We start from the raw sequence: 23,177 nt of genomic DNA, 5'->3' as shown, positions 1-23,177 counted from the left end.
CATTAGGCAAAATTTAGAAAATGATGGAAAACTGGCAAAACATACTTGCAGCAAATATCTCAAATTAGTAATCTTTGTTTTAATATTAGATAAATTAATGGAAGACATCAAATCATATTACAAAATGACAAAAAATTCATAAAAATAAAAATAAAATGTTAAACCTTACTGATAATCAAATGTGAGATACTAATTTTTGCTTATTAAATTACAAAAAATCCCCCTTTTTTTTGAGATAGGATTTCACAATGTCGCCTATGCTGGTCTTGAATTTGTGGGCTGAAGCAATTCTTCTCTGCAAGCCTGCCTAATGAGTAGCTGGGGCTACAAGCATGTACTTAGCAAATATTTTTAATGATGATCATTGATGGCAAGGGAGAAGTAGAGGTTTATGTGCTGGTGGAGGTATTTTGGAAAACATTTTGGCAAGATGTGTCATAAACAAGAAAGCTGTCATATTCTTAGTGTTTTCTCCTCTAGAAATCTGTGAAGGATATGGTTAAAAAATGGATAAAAATGTTGATTACAGTTTTATTTATAGCAGTGAAAAACAATGCAAGGTAACACAAGTTTAAACATTCTAAAAATAGCTCAGTGGTAAGGGCTTGCTATGAATGTGGGAGACCCCGGGTTTGATTCCCAGCACCAGGGTGAAGAAAATAAACATCTTAAAAGAAGATAGGAAATGTGAATAATTATGTGTACACACAGTGAAATATGCAGTCATTAGAATGCTATTTTAAAAAGAATTTTTTGAGGGGCTGGGGTTGTGGCTCAGTGGTAGAGCACGTACCTAGCAAATACACATGCGAGGCCCTGGGTTCGATCCTCAGCACCACACAAAAATAAATAAAATAAAGGTATTGTGTCCAACTATAACTAAAAAATAAATATTTTTAAAAAGAACTTTTTGAAATATGTAAATTTATGATGTATTAAGTGGGAAAAAATGGGGATAATGAATTATACATGTTATTTGATCCAATGTTAAAAATACTGAATAAAAGACTATCTAAATGTAGCAAAATTTTCATCTTTTGTTGCTTGACCAAATTAAGTATATTTTTTCTTTAAAATATTTTCTTTATTGCTGTTTAATTAGGATAGCATTAATAATCAGATAAATACTAATTTAAAAATAAGATATATATTGTACATCAAGTTTTTAAATTGTATCATTTATTATTTATGAGGGCAAAATGCAACAGTTTAAATAACTGCTGGGAGTATAGATAGGTTATATACAGAAGAAAAATAATGTTTTAAGAAATAATTATAAATTTGTAGCACACTATGTGCCATGATCTAAGAACTGTAAGAAGCTCTGCCAAATTTCATCCTTTATCATAATTGAAAATTTTTACTTTCATTTAGACTTATAAGAATGTGACTTTCTGGGTTGGTGGTGTAGCTCAGTGGTAGAGGTTTGCCTGGCATATACAAGGCCCTGGGTTCAATTCCCAGAGCCACAAAAAATAAAACAACACTATAATAAAAACAAAAATGTATGACTTGTTGCAGAGGATATTACCATCTAGTTTAAGTAGTGGTAAGAAACTAACAGGAATAAAGAAAAAAGAACTAAGACTATAGTCCCTATCCAAAGGACCAGAAATATCTGGAATCCTATTGAATTTTCTGCCATTTATCTTAAAGTTACTATCATATTTTGGTCTACATGTTATTCCTAGCCTTTCAACCCATTTCCTTTCTTGAGTGGCAATGTGGAGTGGAGTGCACTAAATATTGAAACCCCTAACTAGTATTATCTTATCACTGTTACCACTGTCAGTTAAATCTTAGAGTTGCATGACTTTGGCAGTCCTCACCTAATCAGTGTGAAAACACTGTCTACTCCAACAAATGAAGGTTATTCAGTCTTTATCTAAATACTTCCAGTGTCAGCAAGATCATACTTAATAGCCCTATTCTGCCAGATAGACAATATTAAATTTTTTTTATATTTTATTTTACCACTTCAGTGATTTCATTCTCTATTCTTGACTTGTCAAAATTTTATTTTCCCAATTGGCTTTCAAATACAGGTTATTTGATAATACATAGACTTATGTTACAAACAATGAACTTATGGATATTAATCTTATGCATGTCTTAATAGTGTTTTTCATATAGTTAAATGTTTCATAAGAAGCATGAGGACCACTTTTCTCTTAGGATTTTTCTGTTAGGACTAAATATAATTTTCTTCATGGCCAATAATGCAGTAAGAGGGAAAATGGTTAATTTTAGGTTTCTCTGTAATTGTTAAATTCATTAATTTGAAGTCTTTAATAAGTAATTGGGAAGTGTCCATACAAACTATTCATAAAAGGGGAAAAACAAAATTTAAAAAGTATATTGTAAAACATTAAAATTTACCAGTAATCAAAGTAAAGCAAATTAAAATTTCATAATGATGTTTTTCATTCATAAATTATAATTTATCTAACTTACCCAGCACTGGTGAGTAAAACTTTAGGGTAAAATGAATACTTTTTAAATATTATTGGTAATATAAGCTACTAAAAGAACTGTGATATTAATCATTAGGAGTGTCAAAACTGTTCATGATCTTTAGATCTATAATTCCACTTTGTGTTGGAGTGTCTGTGTTAATGAGATAATCCTAAATTTGCAAAAACCTGTTTTCATAAAGATGTTTGTTATAGTGTTATTTAAATTAGCAAAATATCTTGAACATAGTCTATGAACTTCCTTAAATTGCATGTAAAATTATGAACATTAATTTTTTCCTTGAAGATCCTGGGCTATAGCTTTATAAGATTATTAAAAATTGTCCTTGATCTTTGAAAAAGTAAGAATTGTGGTTTTTAACTACTGGTGTTTAGCATACCTATTATTTATTCAAAAAATGTCTTTTAGAAAGGGGTGTGATAGAGAAAGGACTAGAAGGAAATATTGTACTGTAAAATGTTATTTGGATAGAAGGAATATAGGTATTTTTATTCTTCTTTCTGCTTTTCTATATTTTTCAGATATTTTATATTGAGTGTACACTACTTTTACAATGTTAATAAAAATTACCAAAATGTGAACTTGATCAGCTTACCCTGGATCAAACAGCTCTCAGGGAAACCTCTGCGAAAAAGTGAGAAGTATTGGAAAGAATATACAATAGTCATAAAATAGTCAACCTTTTTATTTAACCTTGATCCTTTGATTACTAATATTTTTTTCCTCATTTCATGTCATCCTCAGGCCCCTGTGCCCACGAATTAGAAGGAGCTCAGGCTCCTGGTAGTACAGACCTGGATTCTGATCAGCACCCTGCCACTCCATTGTGTGGCTTGGGCACATTAACTTCTCTGAGCCTCAGTTTCTTCATGGGGATTAATTATGCTCAGTTTTATAGGCTACTGTGAGGATTAAATGAGATGATAAATGTAATGTGCTAATAGTTCCAGGACTCATTAAATAGTAACTGTGATCGATAGTGTTTTTGTGCATTTGCAATAGGAAGTAGTATAGGTAAAGAACTATACAGAATGAAGAGTGCTTCCTATTCTTTTCAAGAAGCTTCATTGCTATCAGTGTGACAAGATTTGTCATAAAGATGAAATTTTTAATTTTTCTCATGCATTTGTACTCTGTTTTTAACATTTCTGTTTTTTCATTATATTCTTTTTCTAAAATTCTTACTCTTTTTCCTTCTCATGCATGTTCTATAGTCTTGTAAAAATTAAATACTTTTTTCTAAGGTATTTCTCTAGTTAGCTTTACTTCTTTTTTTCTTAGAAAATAGAACTCTAGTTATATGAATGTTTCCTACTGAAGACTTTGTCTGTTATGATTATACTCCATTTATTAACTGAATTAAGTTTTGAGGTTTCAAAAAATGTAGTCCAAGTATAATGCTTATCATATTCTTTAAAATAATTACTAAGTTCTTTGTGCCTTCCTATTTTTTTTCATTTCATTCTTCAGATAAATATTTTTTGAAGTCACAAATAATAACTTTTGGACATTTATATAAATATTTTTCAGAAACTAATGGAACGAATCCAGAATCCTGAGTACTCAACTACTATGGATGTCGCACCTGTCATTTTAGCTGCTCATCGTAACAACTACGAGATTCTTACAATGCTGCTAAAACAGGACGTTTCTCTACCCAAGCCCCATGCAGTTGGCTGTGAATGTACATTGTGTTCTGCAAAAAACAAAAAGGATAGCCTCCGACATTCCAGGTTAGAAAATTAAGATTTTGGTAAATAAATGTGTGATTTAGTAAGATATGTATCAGTGATGTTGGAGGTTTTGTTTGTTTATTGTTTGGTTTTTATTTTAATATTCTTTTTATGCAGCTTTTAAGAAATGTGATGCTCTATGACTTATGGAAGCCATACTTCTAGCTCTGTTGCTCACTGAGTTCTGAATTTTTCAGAAATTTTTACCAAATGCTGTCACGTTCCCGGGGACTTAAACACTCAAACCTGCCCACCCAGGGACACCACGTTGGATGTGACTAAAACACTCAGGGGTCTTTTCAAGTAGCTTCATTGCTATCAGTGTGACAAGATTTGTCATAAAGGTGGAACTGGGCTGCGTGAAATAACCACACAAGAGACAGAAATACCTTTTTCTTTGGGGGTGCTCCGACGGCTCCTCTGACCTTAAGGGTCTGCAGAGAGAGAGAGAGTGTGAGCATGTGCTGACCCTTTTTATTGAGGAGAAGCCACTCAAATGAGGCAAGAGGGACTGAGTCTAGGATGTCTGCTGTCAGCAGGTTGACTGACAGCTAGGAAGGCCACACCCAAGGGCAGAGTAAGAGAAGGGGACACACAAAGGGCGTTTCCATGGAACATTCTGTCCCAAACAGGGCAAGGGGTAATATCACAAAGGAACAGGTGAGCGTAGCTCCGTCCCTGGGGATGTAGGAAGGCACACCTACGCATGAAGACACATTTGCGTTTTCTCTACCCTCAAGATCGGGGCTACAGTCTTCGGTTACTTAGAGCAACCAAATCACAGGCTGACCAACAGTGCCTCAGCTGACAGGGAGGGAAAGCAAATGCTGGTCATATGCTATATCAGCCTCCCACAAAATGCTAAATAATTAAGAAAATTCTTCAAATTAAGAATAAGGTTTATCTCATGCTCTCGAGGGAAGGGGTACTATTTGCTTTTTAGAATTATAGTTTATTAGTTCAAGAGAATTTCCAAGTTGTAAATAGTTATCACTTTCTATCTTATTTATTTTTAAAAAACACAACTATTGGGGCTGGGGATGTGGCTCAAGCGGTAGTGCGCTCTCCTAGCATGCGTGCGGCCCGGGTTTGATCCTCAGCACCACATACAAACAAAGATGTTGTGTTCGCCGAGAACTAAAAAATAAATATTAAAAAAAATTATTTCTCTCTTTCTCTCTCTCTCTCTCTCTCTCTCTCTCTCTCTCTCTCTCTCTCTCTTTAAAAAAAAAACACAACTATTTCCTATCTAAATATTTGACCTATTATGCCTCTCAGAAAATATTCAAGTCTTTATTTTTTCACTATTCATCATCTCTTCCCATTTCTCCAATTGAAATATTAAGAACAATGGAGGAGGGGTTGATTTTAAAAAGTACCTACCTTACCTGTCTTGAACAGGTTGAGCAAGATCACACACATGGATATGTTGTCTAAGATGTCTGGTTCTGGACTAGATTTTGGAACTAATTTTCAGCATAAGCCTTTGCGATAGTTTAGGTATAGTTTTTCCCTACCAAAACACATTGGAATTTGATTCCCGAGTAGTGGTATTCAGAGGTGCCTTTGAGAGGTGATTAGGTCAGTGTCCTCATGAATATATTAATGTCTTTTTCAATAGACTGGGTTAGTTCTCTTGAGACTGGATAAGTTCTTGTGATAATGAATTAGTTCTTACCAGAACATACCTGGAACCACCTTTCAGCCTTTCTCACATCTGTCCTTTCTTCTGCATATACCTGCTTCTTTCCACCATGAAACTGAGCTGAGCAGATGCACTCTTGGAATTTCAGATTTGTGAACCAAAATAAACCCCTTTTCTTTGTAAATTATCCAGTTTCAGATATTCTGATATAGCAATGGAAAGTGATATTATTTTTTATGTGTAATTAAACATAATTAGTTCTGTTTCATGGTTGCCAAAATATTTAGATTGAACCATATGAAATTACTGTTTTAAAAGTACTTCAGACTTAACATAATTAATTATTGTAATTTATTATACCCCTTACGTATATATGCAAATAATAACTAAATATAGTTGATATAGTGTCAAGTTTAACATCTACTTTGCAAAATAGGTCTGAAAGTCCTAGGCAGCCTGTTGACAAACTTTTTTTTAAAGAGAGAGAGAGAGAGAGAATTTTTTTTTAATATTTATTTTTTAGTTTTCAGCGGACACAACATCTTTGTTTGTGGTGCTGAGGATCAAACCCGGGCCACACGCATGCCAGGCGAGCGCACTACCGCTTGAGCCACATCCCCAGCCCAACAAACTTTTTTAAGTCAAGGATTGTCGTATACAAAATAAACTTTAACCTGCAAACCCTCTTCCCTCACTTCTTCCTCACCTTAAAAATAGGTTTCTATTGGATTGATAGTCACAAATCAATAAATTGAAAAAGTCAGCTGGAATCAATTTAAGTTCATTTTCAGAGGTATAACTAGAAATGTTTTCTGTTTTACAAAAACATTTATGTTTCTCTTTGATAAGACTTGGTTGATAGCTATGGCTATACCACTTTACTTTCTACTTTTTTTTTTGAGGGTTATTTTTTAAATTTTATTTTTTATATTGATTTAATTTTTTAAATACATGACAGTGGAATGCATTACAATTCTTATTACACATATAGAGCACAATTTTTCATATCTCTGCATATAAAGTATGTTCACACCAATTCATGTCTTCATACATGTACTTTTAATGGTGTCTATCACATTCCACCATCATTGCTAATCCCTTGCCCCCTCTGCCCTATCTAGAGTTTGTCTATTCCTCCCCTGCTCCCCCTCCCTATCCCATTATGGGTCTGTCACCTTACATCAGAGAAAACATTTGGCATTTGTTTTTTGGGGATTGGCTAACTTCACTTAGCATTATTTTCTCCAACGCCATCCATTTACCTGCAAATGCTATCGTTCTATTTTCTTTTATTGCTCAGTAATATTCCATTGTGTATATATGCCACATTTTTAATCCATTCATCTACTGAGGGGCATCAAGTTTGGTTCCAAAGTTTAGCTATTGTGAATTATGCTGCTGTAAACATTGATGTGGCTGTATCCCTGTAGTATGCTGTTTTTAAGTCCTTTGGGTATAGAACGAGGAGAGGGATAGCTGGGTCAAATGGTAATTCCATTCCCAATTTTCCAGGAAATCTCCATACTGCTTTCCATATTGGCTGCACGATTTTGCAGTCCTACCAGCAGTGTATGAGTGTGCCTTTTTCCCAAAATCCTTACCAACACTTATTGTTGTTTATCCTCATAATAGCTGCCATTCTGACTGGAGTGAGATGAAATCTTAGAGTAATTTTGATTTGCATTTCTCTAATTGCTAGAGATGCTGAACATTTTTTCATATACTTGTTGATTGATTGTATATCATCTTCTGAGAAGTGTCTGTTCAGGTCCTTGGCCCATTTATTGATTGGGTTATTTATTTATTTAAAAAGAAGATTTTTTTTTATAATTTGATTTTTTTGAGAGAGAGAGAATTTTTAATATTTATTTTTTAGTTTTCAGCAGACACAACATCTTTGTTTGTATGTGGTACTGAGGATCAAACCCTGGCTGCACACGCCAGGCAAGTGCACTACCACTTGAGCCACATCCCCAGCCCAGATTGGGTTATTTTTTTTGATTTTTTTTTTTTTTTGCTTAGCTTTTTGACTTCTTTATATACCCTCGAGATTAGTGCTCTGTTATGCGAAGGGTGAAGATTTGCTTCCAGATGTAGGCTCTCTATTTACCTCACAGATTGTTTCTTTTGCTGAGAAGAACCTTTTATTGATTCTTAATTTTAATTCTTGTGCCAAGGAGTCTTATTAAGGAAGTTGGGGCTTAATCCCACACGATGGAGATTAGGGCCTACTTTTTCTTCTATTAGACGCAGGGTCTATCATATAAATTTTTCGCCTTTTAAAAACTTTCTACTTTTCGAAAAATACTTTTAGGGGCTGGGGTTGTACCTCTGTAGTGGTAAAGTGCTTAGCACAGGCTGTCAATGACCATCAATTACATGTCAGCAATTCCCTCTCCAAATTTCTGCTTATACAAATTACATTCAAGTTTGCCCTCCTTTGTCATTCAGTTGCCTACATGTTATTAATCTTGCCTCATTTACTCCAATTCTTTTCATGGGTGCCAAAATATTTAGATTGAACCATATGAAACTACTGTTTTAAAAGTACTTTGGACTTAACAGAATTACATCTTTCCATATTTGTATATTGGTGTGAATGAAACCAGCACTCCAAAAAGTTACATAGAACATAATCACCTAGCTTAATAGGGCCTCAAAAAAGTCTTCTTTAAGATGTGGAGACTGATGACTGTAGTAGTGTATACTTTTTAGTAAATATCACCACAACCCAATATTGTAATATTTTCATCACAGAAAGAAGTTTTCTTGGCCCATTTATGGTCAGTCCTTTCTTCCATCCCTATCTCCAAGAGATTTTCTTTTTGTATAGTTTTTCTTATTCTAGAAATTACATATAAATAGAATCATGCAAAAAGTTGACTTACATCTCTGTATTCTTTTACTTAACATATTTTTGAGGTTCATCCGTACCATTGCCTATATCAATATTTATTTTTTAGTGTTGATTATTACTCCATTATATAGATAACGTGGTTCTTGTTCATTCGTTTATCAACATTTGAGTTGTTTCCAATTTTTAGCAGTGAACATTGACATACAGGTTTTTATGTGGACATATTTTTATTTCTATTGTGTAGATATCTTGGAGTAGAATTTTTGGATTGTATAGTAATTATAAGTTTAACTTTTTAAGGAACTGTCAAATTGTTTTTTAAAATGTTTATATCCTTTTACATTCTCATTAGCAAATATGTATGATGATTCTAATACTGCTGAATACTCACCAACAATTGATACTGTTAGTCTTTTTGATCATAGCCATTTAGTATCTACACATACTTTCACCTTATGATTTTAATTTGCATATCTCTGTGTCTTATGATGTCAAACATATTATGTGCTTATTTTTAGTTAGCTTATCCTCTATTTGAATCTTTAGCTCATTTTTCAGTTGGGTTGTTTGTCTTCTTGTTGTTATTGAGTTCTAAGAGTTCTTTCTGTACTGTGGGCATAGGTTCTTAAACAGATACATGTTTTACAAATTATTTTTCCCAGTTCATGGCTTGTCTTTTCATTTTCTTTATGGTATCTTTTGAGATGCATAATTGTTCATTTTGATGAAGTTTATTTTTCTTTTATGAATTACGTTTTCAGTGTCATAGTTATGAAATATTTGCCTAACTCAAGGTCACCAAGATTTTCTCTGGTTTTCTTCTAAATCTTTATAGTTTTAGGATTTATAGTTAACTATATGATTTTTTGAGTAAATTTTTGAGTATATATGAAAAAAGGATTTTTATAATATCCCACCATTTACTACAGCACTATTTATTGAAAAGGTCATTTTTCTTATTTTGAATTATCTTCACATCTTGGGAAATCATTTGAATTGATACATGTGGTTTTATTTCTAGACTCTGTTCTTATTCATTGATATATACATCTGGGTTTAAACGAATATCACTCTGGTAGTTATGGCATCCTTATTGTAAATTTTATTTTTTCCATACTTTTTATTTATTTATTTTTTATTTGAATTTGTTATATATGACAGCAGAATACATTACAATTTATATTACACATATAGAGCACGATTTTTCATATCTCTGGTTGTATACAAATTATATTCACACCTTTTGTGTCTTCATACATGTACTTAGGATCATGATGTCCATCTCATTTCACCATCTTTTCTACCCCCGTACCCCCTCTTTTTCCCTCCCACCCCTTTGCCCTATATAGAGTTCATCCAATCCTCCCATGCTCCCCTTCCCAACCCCACTACGAGTCAGCTTCCTTATAATAAAGAAAACATATGGCATTTAGTTTTTGGGGATTAGCTAACTTCACGTAGTATTAAACTCTAACTGCATCCATTTACCTGCAAATGCCATGATTTTATTCTCTATTGCTGAGTACTATTCCATTGTGTATATATACCACAGTTTCTTTTTATAAATTTTTTTAATATTCATTTTTTAGTTTTCGGTGGATACAACATCTTTATTTTATTTTTATGTGGTGCTGAGGATCGAACCCAGCACCCCGCACATGCCAGGCGAGCGTGCTACCGCTTGAGTCACAGCCCTAGCCCCACAGTTTCTTTATCCATTATCTACTAAAGGGTATCTAGGTTGGTTCCACAATTTAGCTATTGTGAATTGTGCTGCTATAAACATTGATGTGGCTGTGTCCCTGTAGTATGCTGTTTTTAAGTCTTTTGGGTATAGACTGAGGAGTGGGATGGCTGGGTCAAATGGTAGTTCTATTCCCATTTTCCAAGGACTCTCCATACTGCTTTCCATATTGGCTGCACAGTTTTGCAATCCCACCAGCAATGTATGAGTGTGCCTTTTTCCCAAAATCCTCGCCAACACTTATTGTTGTTTGTATTCTTAATAGCTGCCATTCTGACTAGAGTGGGATGAAATCTTAGAGTAGTTTTGATTTGCATTTCTCTAATTGCTAGAGATGTTGAACATTTTTCATGTATTTGTTGATTGATTGTATATCATCTTCTGGGAAGTGTCTGTTCAGTTCCTTGGCCTATTTATTGATTGGGTTATTTGTTTATTTGGTGTTTAGCTTTTTGAGTTCTTTTTATACCCTAGAGATTAGTGCTCTATCTGATGTGGAAGTGGTAAAACTTTGCTCCCAAGCTGTAGGCTCTCTATTCACATCACTGATTGTTTCTTTTGCTGAGAAGAGCTTTTCAGTTTGAATTCATCTCATTTATTAATTCTTGATTTTAATTCTTGCATTATAGGAGTCTTATTAAGGAAGTAGGAGCCTAATCTAATATGTTGGAGATTTGGGCCTACTTTTTATTCTATTAGATACAGGGTCTCTGGTTTAATTCCTAAGTCCTTGATCCACTTTGAGTTGAGTTTTGTGTGTGGTGGGTGATAGGAGTTTAATTTCATTTTGTTGCATATGGATTTCCAGTTTTCCTAGAACCATTTGTTGAAGAGGCTATCTTTTCTCCAATGTATGTTTCTCATGCCTTTGTCTAATACAAGAAAATTGTAATTCTGTGGGTTAGTCTCTGTGTCCTCTATTCTGTGCCATTAGTTTACCAGTCTATTTTGGTGCCAGTACCATGCTGTGTTTGTTACTGTTGCTTTGTAGAATAGTTTAAGGTCTGGTATAGTGGTGCCACCTATTTCACTCTTCTTGCTAAGGATTGCTTTAGCTATTCTGGATCTCTTGTTTTTCCAGATGAAGTTCATGACTGCTTTTTCTATTTCTATGAGGAATATCATTAGGATTTTGAATGGAATTACATTAAATCTGTGTATTGCTTTTGGTAGTATGGTCATTTTGACAATATTAATTCTGCCTATCCAAGAACAAGAGAAATCTTTCTAACTTTTAAGGTCTTCTTTAATTTCTTTATTTTGTTTTCTGTAGTTTTCGTTATAGAGGTCTTTTACCTCTTTTATTAGGTTGATTCCCAAGTATTTTATTTTTCTTGAGGCTATTGTAAATGGGGCAGTTTTCCTTGTTTCCCTGTCAGAGGATTTTTCACTGATATACAGAAATGCTTTTGATTAATGCTTGTTGATTGTGTATCCTACTACTTTACTGAATTCATTTACCAGTTTTAGAAGTTTTCTGTTGGAATTTTTGGGTCTTCTAAATATAGAATCATATCATTGGCAAATCGTGCTAATTTGATTTCTTCTTTTCCTACCTGTATTCCTTTAATTTCTTTCGCCTAATTGCTCTGGCCAGTGTTTCAAGAACTATGTTACGTAGAAGTGGTGAAAGAGGGCATCCCTGTCTTATTCCAGTTTTTAAAGGGAATGCTTTCAATTTTTCTGCATATAGAATGATGTTGGCCTTGGGGTTAGCATAGATACCTTTTATAATGTTAAGGTGTGTTCCTATTATTTTCTAGTGTTTTGAACACGTAGGGGTGCTGTATTTTGTAGAATGCCTTTTCTGCATCTATTGAGATGATCATATGGTTCTTATCTTTAAGTCTATTGATGTGATTAAATACATTTATTGATTTCTGTATGTTGAACCAACCTTGCATCCCTGGGAGGAACCCCACTTGATTTTGGTACACTATCTTTTTGATATGTTTTTGCCAGAATTTTATTGTGAATTTTTGCATCTGTGTTCATTAGAGATATTGGTCTGAAGGTTTTTTCTTTGATGTGTCTTTTCTGGTTTTGGAATCAGGGTGATATTGTACAATGAGTTTGGAAGTGCTCCCTCTTTTTCTATTTCATGAAATAATTTGAAGAGTATAGGTATTAGTTCTTCTTCATAGGTCTTGTGAACTCAACTGTGTATCCATCCGGTCCTGGGCTTTTCTTTGTTGGTAGGCTTCTGATAGTGTCTTCTATTTCATTGCTCGAAATTGATCTGTTTAAATTGTGTATATCATCCTGATTCAATGTGGGCAAATTATGTAACTCTAGAAATTTGTCATGCCTTCAATATTTTCTATTTCATTGAAGTAAAATTCTTCAAAATAATGTATAATTATCTTCTATATTTCTGTAGTGTCTGTTGTGATATTTCCTTTTTTCATTATGGACGTTAGTAATTTGAGTTTTCTCTCACCTTCTCTTTGTTAGCATGGCTAACGGTTTGTCAATTTTATTTTTTCAATTTTTGTTCTGTAAATTTTTTCAATTGTTTCTTTTGTTTCAATTTCATTGATTTCAGCACTGATTTTAATTATTTCCTGTCTTCTACTGCTTTTGGTGTTGATTTGTTCTTTTTCTAGGACTTTGAGATGTAATATTAGGTCATTTATTTGTTGACTTTTTGTTCTTTTAAGGAATGAACATTCCTCTTAGTGTCCCAGAAATTTTGATGTGTTCTATCAGTGTTCTCATTTACCTCTAAGAATATTTTAATCTCCTCCTTAATGTCTTTTGCAACCCATTGTTCATTCAGTAGCATATTATTTAGTCTCCGGGTGTTGGAGTAGTTTTTATTTTATCATTGATTTTTAATTTCATTCCATTATGATCTGATAAAATGCAGGGTAGTATCTCTACTTTTTTGTATTTGCTAAGAATTGCTTTGTGGCATAATATATGATCTATTTTAGAGAAGGTTCCATGTGCTGCTGAGAAGAAAGTGTATTCGCTTGTTGAAGGATGAAATATTCTATATATGTCAGTTAAGTCTAAGTTATTGATTGTATTATTGAGTTCTGTAGTTTTTTCAGCTTTTGTTTGGAAGATCTATCCAGTGGTGAAAGAGGTGTATTAAAGTCACTCAAAATTATTGTGTTGTGGTCAATTTGACTCTTGAACTTGAGAAGAATTTGTTTGATGAACATAGATGCTCCATTGTTTGCGGCATACATATTTATAATTGTTAAGTCTTGTTGGTGTATGGTTCCCTTTAGCAGTATGTAGTGTCCTTCTTTATCCTTTTTGATTGACTTTAGTTTGAAGTCTGCTTTATTTGATATGAGGATGGAAACTCCTGCTTGCTTCTGCAGTCCATGTGAATGGTATGATTTTTCCCAGTCTTCCACCTTCATTCTGTGTATGTCTTTTCCTATGGGATGAGTCTCCTGGAGGCAGCACATTGTTGTTTTTTTAAAATTATTATTATTATTAATCCAATCTGCTAGCCTATGTCTTTTGATTGGTGAGTTTAGGTCATTAACATTCAGGGTTATTTTTGTGACTTGATTTGTATTCCGAGCCATTTTTGTTATTTAACTTGACTTAGTTTCTCCTTTGATAAGTTTTTCCTTTAGTGTAATACCTCCCTCTGCTAATTTTCATTGTTGTTTTTTATTTTCTCTTCATGGAATATTTTGCCAGGTATGTTCTGTGGTGCAGATTTTCTAGCTGTACATTCTTTTAACTTTTGTTTATTGTGGAAGGTTTTTATTTCATCATCAAATCTAAAGCTTAATTTTGCTGGATATAAGATTTCATTTTCTTTCAAAGCTTGACATATGTTGTTCCAGGATCTTCTATCTTTCAGGGTCTGGGTTGAAAAATCTGCACATAACCCAGTTGTTTTCCCCCTATATGTAATCTGTTTCCTTTCTCTCTTAGCTTTTAATATTCTCTCCTTTTTCTGTATTTTAGGCATTTTCATTATAATGTGCCTTGGTGTGGATCTTTTGTGATTTTGTACATTTGGCATCCTATAAGCCTCTTGAATTTGGTTTTCCAATTCATTCTTCATGTTTGGAAAATTTTCTGACATTATTTCATTGAATAGATTATTCATTCCTTTGGTTTGGAACTCTATGCCTTCCTCTATTCCAATAACTCTTAAATTTGGTCTTTTTTATGCTATCCCATATTTCTTGAATGTTCTGCTCATGGTTTCTTACCATTTTCACTGTGTGGTCTACATTTTTTTTTCAAGATTATATATTTTGTCTTCTTTGTATGAGGTTCTGTCTTCCAAGTGGTCTAATTTGTTGGTGATGCTTTCAATTGAACTTTTAATTTGGTTTATTTTTTCTTTCATTTCAAGGATTTCTTTTCTTTTTTTTTTTAGAAACTGTGTCTGCCTATTGAAGTAATCTTTTGCTTCCTGTATTTGTTTATGTAGCTCTTTGTCAAAATGATCTTTTGCTGCCTGTATTTGCTCTCTTATACTCTCTTATATTATCCTTTAATTCACAGAACATTTTAATCATGTATATCCTGAACTCCTTCTCTGTCATTTCTTCTGAAGTGCTGGCCATGGATTCTAATAATGTGGTATCTTGATTTGTGTGGGGCACTTTCTTCCCTTGTCTTTTCATGTTGGTTGTGTGTCTTCCCTTCTAGCACTGTGGATCTGAGTCATTACCTTTTTTACCTTACAGGCTTATAGTGCCCCTGTAGGGTTCCAATACCTCTTCTTTGAGGAGAAGGACAATGTTAACAGATCCCTCTATAAATAATGTACAACCTAAAAACAAATAGTTGCTATTAAGACATTTTCAGTTTGGTCACAATGTACAGAAATGGTGAATTCAATTATTATCTACTATATACTCAGTAGGTTTGTACTATTCAGTAGGTTTGTAAAAGGGTTTAGAGTTTTTGAAGTAGTTTTTATTTTTTATTTTATCATTGATTTCTAGTTTCATTAAATTATGATCTGATAAAATGCAGGGTAGTATCTCTACTTTTTTGTATTTGTTAAGAATTGCTTTGTGGCATAATATATGGTCTATTTAGAGAAAGATCCATGTGTTGTAGAGAAGAAAGTGTATTCGCTCATTGAAGGATGAAATATTCTATATTTCATCAGGGATAAGGTGTAGGAGGATATGCTGAAGAGGTAGGAGGTAAGGATATAGAGTTACTGTGTCTTAGGAAGTATGAAAGAGAAATCTAAAAAGGAAGGTTAGTAGCAGGAAAATAGAGAGGAAGTAATTTTGGGTAGACAACTAAGTGGGAAGACAGTAGAGTACATAAAACATACAGATATTCAGAATATATAAAGAAATAAAAAAAACTCATTACCAAAAAATCCCAAAACAACAATAACAACCACCAAAAAAAAAAAAACCCAAACCACACAGGTAACTCAACATACTTCTCAAAAGAGGCCAAAAATTATATGGAAAAAATGTTCAACACTTTTAGTCATCAGAGAAGTGTAAATCCAAACTACATTGAGGTTCCATCTCATCTCAGTCAGAATAATAATCATCAAGAATACAAATAACAATAAATGCTGGTGAAGATAGAGGACCAGAGGAGTCATTATTAACTGCTAGTGAGAATGTAAATTGGTATACTTACTATGGAAATCAGTATGGAGATTCTTCAAAATACTAAAATAGAACTACCATTTGATCTAACTTTACCACTCCTTGGTATTTATCTACAAGAGTTGAAGTTAGCATACTATGGAGATACATGCATACCCATATTTATTGCAACACAGTTCACAATGGTCAACTTGTTGAGTCAGACTGGATGTCTATAAATAGATGAATGATTAAAGAAAATGTGGTATATATACACAATGGAGTTTTACTCATCCATAAACAAGAACAAAATTATGTCATTTGCAGGAAAATGAATGGAATCATTTTGTAAAATAAGCCAGATTCAGAAAGACAAGCATTTTTTGTTTTCTCTCATATTTGAAAGCTAGATGTTAATAAAAAAAAGAAGAAAGAAAGAAACACTATGAAAGTATACAGGAGACCATTAGGGTAAAGGAAGGGGATCAGGAGAAGGAGAGGTATTGGAGTGAAATTGATCAAGTTATGTTATGTACATGTATGGATATACCAAAATGAAACTCACTATTCTATATAATTAATATGTACCAATAAAAAGTATGATGTTAACCATAAAATTTTCATGGATATCTTTTATAAGAATATGGACAGGACTAGGGCTGTGTGGCTCAGTAGTAGAGCATTTACCTGGCACATGTGAGGCACTGGGTTCAATCCTCAGCACCACATAAAAAAATAAAGTTATTGTGTCCACCTGCAACTAAAAAAATACATATAAAAAAGAATGAGGATATTTCTTACTATTTTTAGTTTGTTGAGAGTTTTTCATCATTAATTATCTTTGGATTTTGGTCAAAGGCTTTTCTTGTGTCTGTTAAAATAGATATATATTTTTAGATCTTTATTCTATTAATATGTTATATTACAGTAATTGATGTTCAGATGTTAAACTGACCTTGTTTTCCTGGGATAAACCCTACTAGGTTGTGATAATAATCCCTTGTATGTGTTACTGAATTCAGTTTGCTAATATGTTAAATATTTTTTGTTTTATGTTCATGAAGGATATTTTCTATAGCTTTGTTTTTTTGGGATATCTTTATCCGACTTTGATATCAGGGTAACAGTGGTTTCAGAAAATGAGCTTTAAAGTATTCTCACTTCCTCTATTTTTTGAAAGATTATATTTATGATTAGCATTCTTTCTTAAATATTTGTTGAAAATAGTAAGTGAAGTTATCTGGATCTATACTCTATTTTTGCAGGATAATTTTTATTAAGTTAATTTTCTTAAAATAGTTCTATTCACATTTTCTGCTTATCCTCAAATCCATTTCAGTCATTTGTGATGTTCTAAGAAATTGTCCATTTCCTTTTTTTAACTCTTTTATTGATTTTGTTTTTTTAAATATACAAAAGCGGAATACATTACAATTCTTATTACACATATACAGTATAATTTTTCATACCTTTGTATATAGAGTATGTTCACGCCAATTCATTCCTTTATACATGTACTTTGGATAATGATGTCCATCACATTCCATCGCCCTTGCTAATCCCCTGCCCCCTCCTTATCCCTCCCACCTCTCTTCCCTATCTAGAATTCATCTAATCTTCCCATGCTCCCCCTCCCTATCCATTTCCTTTATGTTGTCTAATTTGGCATATAGATGATTATAATTCTTTAAAAACTTTTTTATTTCTGTAGACTCTCTAGTGATAACCTTTTTATTCCAGATATCTATGTTCATTCTTTCTGTCTCTTCTCCACCCTTTCCCTTCTCCCTCTGCCTCTCTTTCTCTCTTTCTTTGTCTAGCTTAGAATTAGTCGGCTGTGGTACTGGAGCCAAATCCAGTCTACCAACTGTTTTTTTTTTTTTTTAAGAGAGAGAGAAAGAGAATTTTTTAATATTTATTTTTTAGTTTTCGGTAGACACAACATCTTTATTTTATTTTTCTGTGATGCTGAGGATAGAACCCAGTGCCGAGTGCATGCCAGGCGACCACGCTACCGCTTGAGCCACATCCCCAGCCCCTACCAACTGTTTTTATAAATAAAGTTTTATTGGAATATGCCTATGCCTGTTTGTTTATGCACTGTTTATTGCTGTTATTGTGGTATAACATGAAAATTGAGTAATTGCCATATAAACAGTATAAACATCAAAGCCAAAAGTATTTATTCTCTGGTCTTTTGCAGTTTATCTCTGATCTTATCAATTTTATTGATTTTTCTAAGTGACAACATTAATTTTATTCATGTTCTTTATTGTTTTTCGGTTTCCATTTTGTTGCTTCTGCTGGTAACTTTATTTTTCTTTCTATTAACATTGAATTTAATTTGCTCTTAGCTCTCTAGCTTCTTCAGTTAGAACCTTAGCTTATTTATTTTTAGCTCTTGTTTCCTTTCTGATGTAAATATGTTCAAGATATTTTCTGTTTCCCATATGATTTCTTCTTTGACTCTTGAGTGTTTTTATTTTTCTTTAATTAATAGGCTTAATTTATTTAAGGAAGTTTTAATAAACTTCATAGCAATATTCATCAGAAGGTATAATTCCTATATAAGACCCCTCTCCCCAGGTATTCCATACCATCAGCATCCTTCACTGATGTCATAAATTTGTTACAGTGTTCCCTCTCTCCCTCCCTCCCTCCCTCCCTTCCTTCCTTCCCTCCTTCCTTCCTTCCTTCCTTCCGGGATTCATATCAGGGCTTCACATATGCCAGGCAAGCTGTCTACCATGGAACTACATCCCCATCTATTATATTTGTTAAAATAGATGAATGAACATTGATACATTAGCCAAAGTCTGTAGTTTACATTAGGGTTTACTCTTAGTATTATACATTTTTTGGGTTTTGGCAAATGTTTAAGGACATATACCCCTAATGGTATCATAGAGAATAGTTTCACTACCCTAAAAATTCCCTGTTAAACCTGTTCACTCCTCCCTTCTCTGAAGCCCCCTGCAAGCAACCACTACACTTTTTTTGGGGGTACCAGGAATTGAACTCAGGGGCACTGGACCACTGAACCACATCCCCAGCCCTATTTTGTATTTTATTTAGAGACAGGGTCTCACTGAGTTGCTTAGTGCCTCACTTTTGCTGAGGATGGCTTTGAACTCGCAATCCGCCTGCCTCAGCCTCCTGAAGCTGGGATTACAGGTGTGTACCACTGCACCCAGCTACCACTACTGATCCTTTTACTGTCTCCCATCTTAACTTTTTCCAAAATGTCATATAATTGACATCAAGCAGTATCCATCATTTACGTCTTTCACTTAGTAGTATACATTTAAATTTTCTTAACATCTTTTCATGGCTTAGCACATTTCTTACTAGTGCTAAATGATGTTCCATTGTTTGGGTATACCACCATTTATCCACTCACCTATTAAGGGACATCCTGATGGGTTTTAAAATTTGACAGTTTTGATCAAAACCACATGTATTCATGTACAGGTTTTCGTGTCAATGTAAGTTTCTAACTCATTTAGGTAGATATCTAGAAGCATGATTATTGGATTATATAGTTAATTGCTGTTCAGTTTTGTAAGAAACTGCCAAACTGTCAAACTTTTCCATAGTGGCTGCATTATTTACCATTCCAACCAGTGATGAATGAGGGTTCATATTGCTACACATCTGCACCCTCATTCAGTATCACAATGTTATACATTTTAACAGGTTGTATAGTAGTAGTTTATTGTTAGTTTAATTTGCAGTTTTCTTGCAATGTGTGATGTTGTGCATTTTTCATGTGTTTTTTGGCCATCTGTATAATTATATTTTTAGTGAGGTGTCTATTTAGATCTTTTTTCTGTTTTTAAATTGAGTTTTTAATTTTCTTGTTGAGTTTTAAAAGTTCTGTATGTACTTTAGATAAGAATCTTTTATGAGATATGTTGTTTGAAAAGTACAGTTGTCTCCCCTATCTGTATTTTTGCTTTCCATGTTTTCAGTTACCTGCAGTCAACCATGATCTGAAAATATTAAATGGAAAACTGCAGAAAGAAATAATTCATAAGTTTTAAATAACTTTTATTATACTGTATTATTATAACTTCTATTTAATTACTATTCTCTTTACTATGCCTAACTTAAAATTAAACTTTATTATTGGTGTTTATATGTAGGAAAAAACAGTACATATACATATTCCTCCATTATGGGGTTAGGTCCCAGTAAACCCATTGTAAACTGAAAATATTGTATATTACAAGTGGCTTTTAATATACCTAACTTACCAAACATCATACTTTAGCCTAGCCCAATACTTAGAAGCATACATTAGCCTAGAAGGGTAAGATAATCTAACACAAAGCCTATTTTATATGGAAAACCATATGATCATATGGCTGACTGGGAGCTGCAGCTTCCAACTGCTGCCCAGTATAGTGGGACAGTCTCCCACTAATATTGCTAGTCTGAGAAAAATCAAAATTAACAATTTAAAATGTTTTATTCTGAAGGCATAACAGTGTCTCACCATTGTCAATTCAAAAAATTATAAATTAAACTATTGTAAGTTGAGGACCATCTGTTTAGGTTTTAGTACTCTGGGTGTTTTCAGGCGTCTACATGGATGTTGGAACTTATAGTCTGTGGATAAAGTGGGAATTCTGTATTTTCTCTGAGTCTGCAACTTGTCTTCTCATTCTTTTGATCAGTGGGTTATTTTAAAATATCCTGTTTACTGGGGGTAGCAGCCTGTTATTCCAGCTGCTAAGGCCAGCCTTGGCAATTTATTGGTACCCTAACATAAAAAATAAAAATAAATACAATTTTTGGATATGTAGCTCAGTGGTAGAGTGCCATTGGGTTAAATCCCCAGTGCCACAAGAAAAAAATTACTTTTTACTTTTATAAAGTTGAATGTTTCCCAGATTTTTTTCTCCTGGTAACTTCTTTAATTCTGTTGTGGTTGAAGAGTACAGTTTATTTTTTAAAATAACATCTTTGTTGAGGCTGAGCATTATGATGGAGGCTTATAATTCCAATTACTCAGGAGGTTGAGACAGGAAGATCACAAGTTCTAGACCAGTTTGCAAAACTTAATGAGACCCTGTCTCAAAATAAAATATAAGAAAGGGTTGGGGATTTAGCTCAGTGCATGAGGCCCCTTGGTTTAATTCTCAGTGGCACACACAGAGATATAATTCATAAACCATAAAGTTCACCCTTTTAAGTATACAATTCTATTTGGGGAATACTTATAAGTATCCTAAAATTATATTAATTCCAGTATATTTTATCATTTCAAAATGAAACTCCATATCTGTTAGTGATGACTCTCTCAGCCCTTGGAAGTCATAAAATCTACTCTTTAACCTTATGAATGTGCCTGTTCTGGATATTTTATCTAAATAGCATCTTTCAATGGCTTATTGGTTATATGTACATCTTCATTGGAAACGGGTACTTTTCCCAATTTTTAGTTGTTTATCTGCCTTTATCTTGCTGAGTTGTAAGGATTTCAGATATAAGTATTGCCTCATAAGATATATAATTTTCAAATATTTTCTAACATTCTGTGTATGTCATTTTCACTTTTCCGATGAGCTTTTTTTTTTTTTTTTTTTTTTTTTTTTTTTAAATATTTTTTAATATTTATTTTTTAGTTTTCGGCGGACACAACATCTTTGTTTGTATGTGGTGCTGAGGACTGAACCCGGGCCGCAGGCGTACCAGGCAAGCGCACTACCACTTGAGCCACATCCCCAGCCCCTTCCGATGAGCTTTTAAGAAAAGTTTTAAATTTGGATGGAATTTAGTTGTTCTACCCCTCCCCACCCCCACACACCTTTTGTGGTTACTTGTGCTTTTGATGGCATAGATATGAAATCATTGCTTAATTTAGAGAATTATGCTTTCATTCCTTTTTAATATGGTAAGACTAGTTTTGTGGTCCAGTATGTGATTTAACATAGAAAATGTCCTATGTACTCTTGAGCTAATATGTATTTTGCTTTTTGGGGTAAGTGTTCTATAAATTCCAATTGAAGCCCAGTGCAGTGGTGGATGCCTGTAATCCCAGTGCCTCAGAAGGCTGAGGCAGGAGGATTGTAAATTTAAAGCCATCCTTAGCAACTTAACAAGGCCCTGTCTCAAAATAAAACATGGGTTGGGGATGTGGCTCAGTGGTTAAGTGTCCCTGGGTTTAATCCCTGGTACCTCCCCCCAAAAAATTCCAATTCAATCACATTGTTTCACACTGATCCAATATTCCTTATTCCTATGTGTCTTCTCTCTAGTTGTTCTATGAGTTTCTGGGAAAAAAGTATTAAAATCTCCAACTGTAATTGCTGAATTATCTTTCTGCTTTCAATTCTGTTTTTGCTTTGTATGCTTTGAGGCTTTGCTGATGGGAGCATATACATTTGTTGTTGCTAAATATCCTGTTTAATATTGTTATCCATTCTCACTCCTTGTGATTACTGACTGCATGATACATCCTTCCAGCCCTTTACTTTCAACTTGTTTGTGTCTTTTTATTTAAAGTGCATGGTTTTTGGACAGTGTTGCGTCTTTTTTTGTCCTCTCTGAAGTCTTTGCTTTTGGAATGTTTAGTTCACTCATATATAATGTAATTTTTTTATATGATTAACTTTATGTTTTCAATTTTCCATTTATTTTCTGTATTTCTCAGTCCTTTTGGTTCCTCTCCTATGTTTGTGTTCAAAAAAATTTAGTGTACCTTTTTCATTTCCAGTGTTTTTTTGTCTCCTTTTTGGTCTTTATGTCTCATGTTATTTTTCTTCAGAAGTTCCTCAAGTATATTTTCAGTGTAGCACTTCACTTTTATTAATGATCAATTTTTAAAATTTTTTTTGAGTATTTTTTTCTTTTCTTGTTTTTTTTTTTTTTTTTGGTTGGGTTGGTGTTTGTTTTGTGCTGGGAATGCAACTAAGGGTCACATATGCTAAACATGTCCCCTACCACTAAGTTCTATTCCCAGTCTCCTCTTTTTTTAACCGATTTTTTTTTTTAAGATTTATCATATATATCTTAATTTGTCAAAATCAGTTTCAGATATATACTAGCTTGATTCTAGTAATATATAGAACTATTATTCCTATATATTTCTATTTTATTTCTTCTCTTATAGTGATAGTTATATATTTTATTTCTACTTATGTTAAACACTCAATGATGCATTGCTATA

General features: G+C 33.3%; 1 protein-coding gene across 4 annotated transcripts in view; it reads left to right on the top strand.

The window, feature by feature from the left end:
* Trpc1 (transient receptor potential cation channel subfamily C member 1) overlaps window positions 1–23,177 on the top strand; it is an 83,035-nt gene that overhangs the window by 16,156 nt on the left and 43,702 nt on the right. For 3 of the 4 annotated variants that reach the window (XM_046431841.2, XM_046431842.2, XM_046431843.2), the window contains one exon: window positions 4,006–4,208. In XM_046431841.2, coding sequence (XP_046287797.1) covers window positions 4,006–4,208 — 203 coding nt within the window. Of the gene's footprint in view, window positions 1–1,072; window positions 3,110–4,005; window positions 4,209–23,177 lie in introns of those variants that run through there. The other variant, XM_058574846.1, reaches the window with a different exon arrangement.

The sequence above is a fragment of the Marmota monax genome, unplaced genomic scaffold (genome assembly GCF_021218885.2).
Source record: "Marmota monax isolate L192 unplaced genomic scaffold, Marmota_monax_Labrador192_F-V1.1 WCK01_AAM20220418_F8-fsc00022, whole genome shotgun sequence".
Classification (NCBI taxonomy): Eukaryota; Metazoa; Chordata; class Mammalia; order Rodentia; family Sciuridae; genus Marmota; species Marmota monax.
The sequence above is the reverse complement of the archived record's forward strand: the minus strand, read 5'-3'. Positions and strand labels throughout refer to the sequence as shown.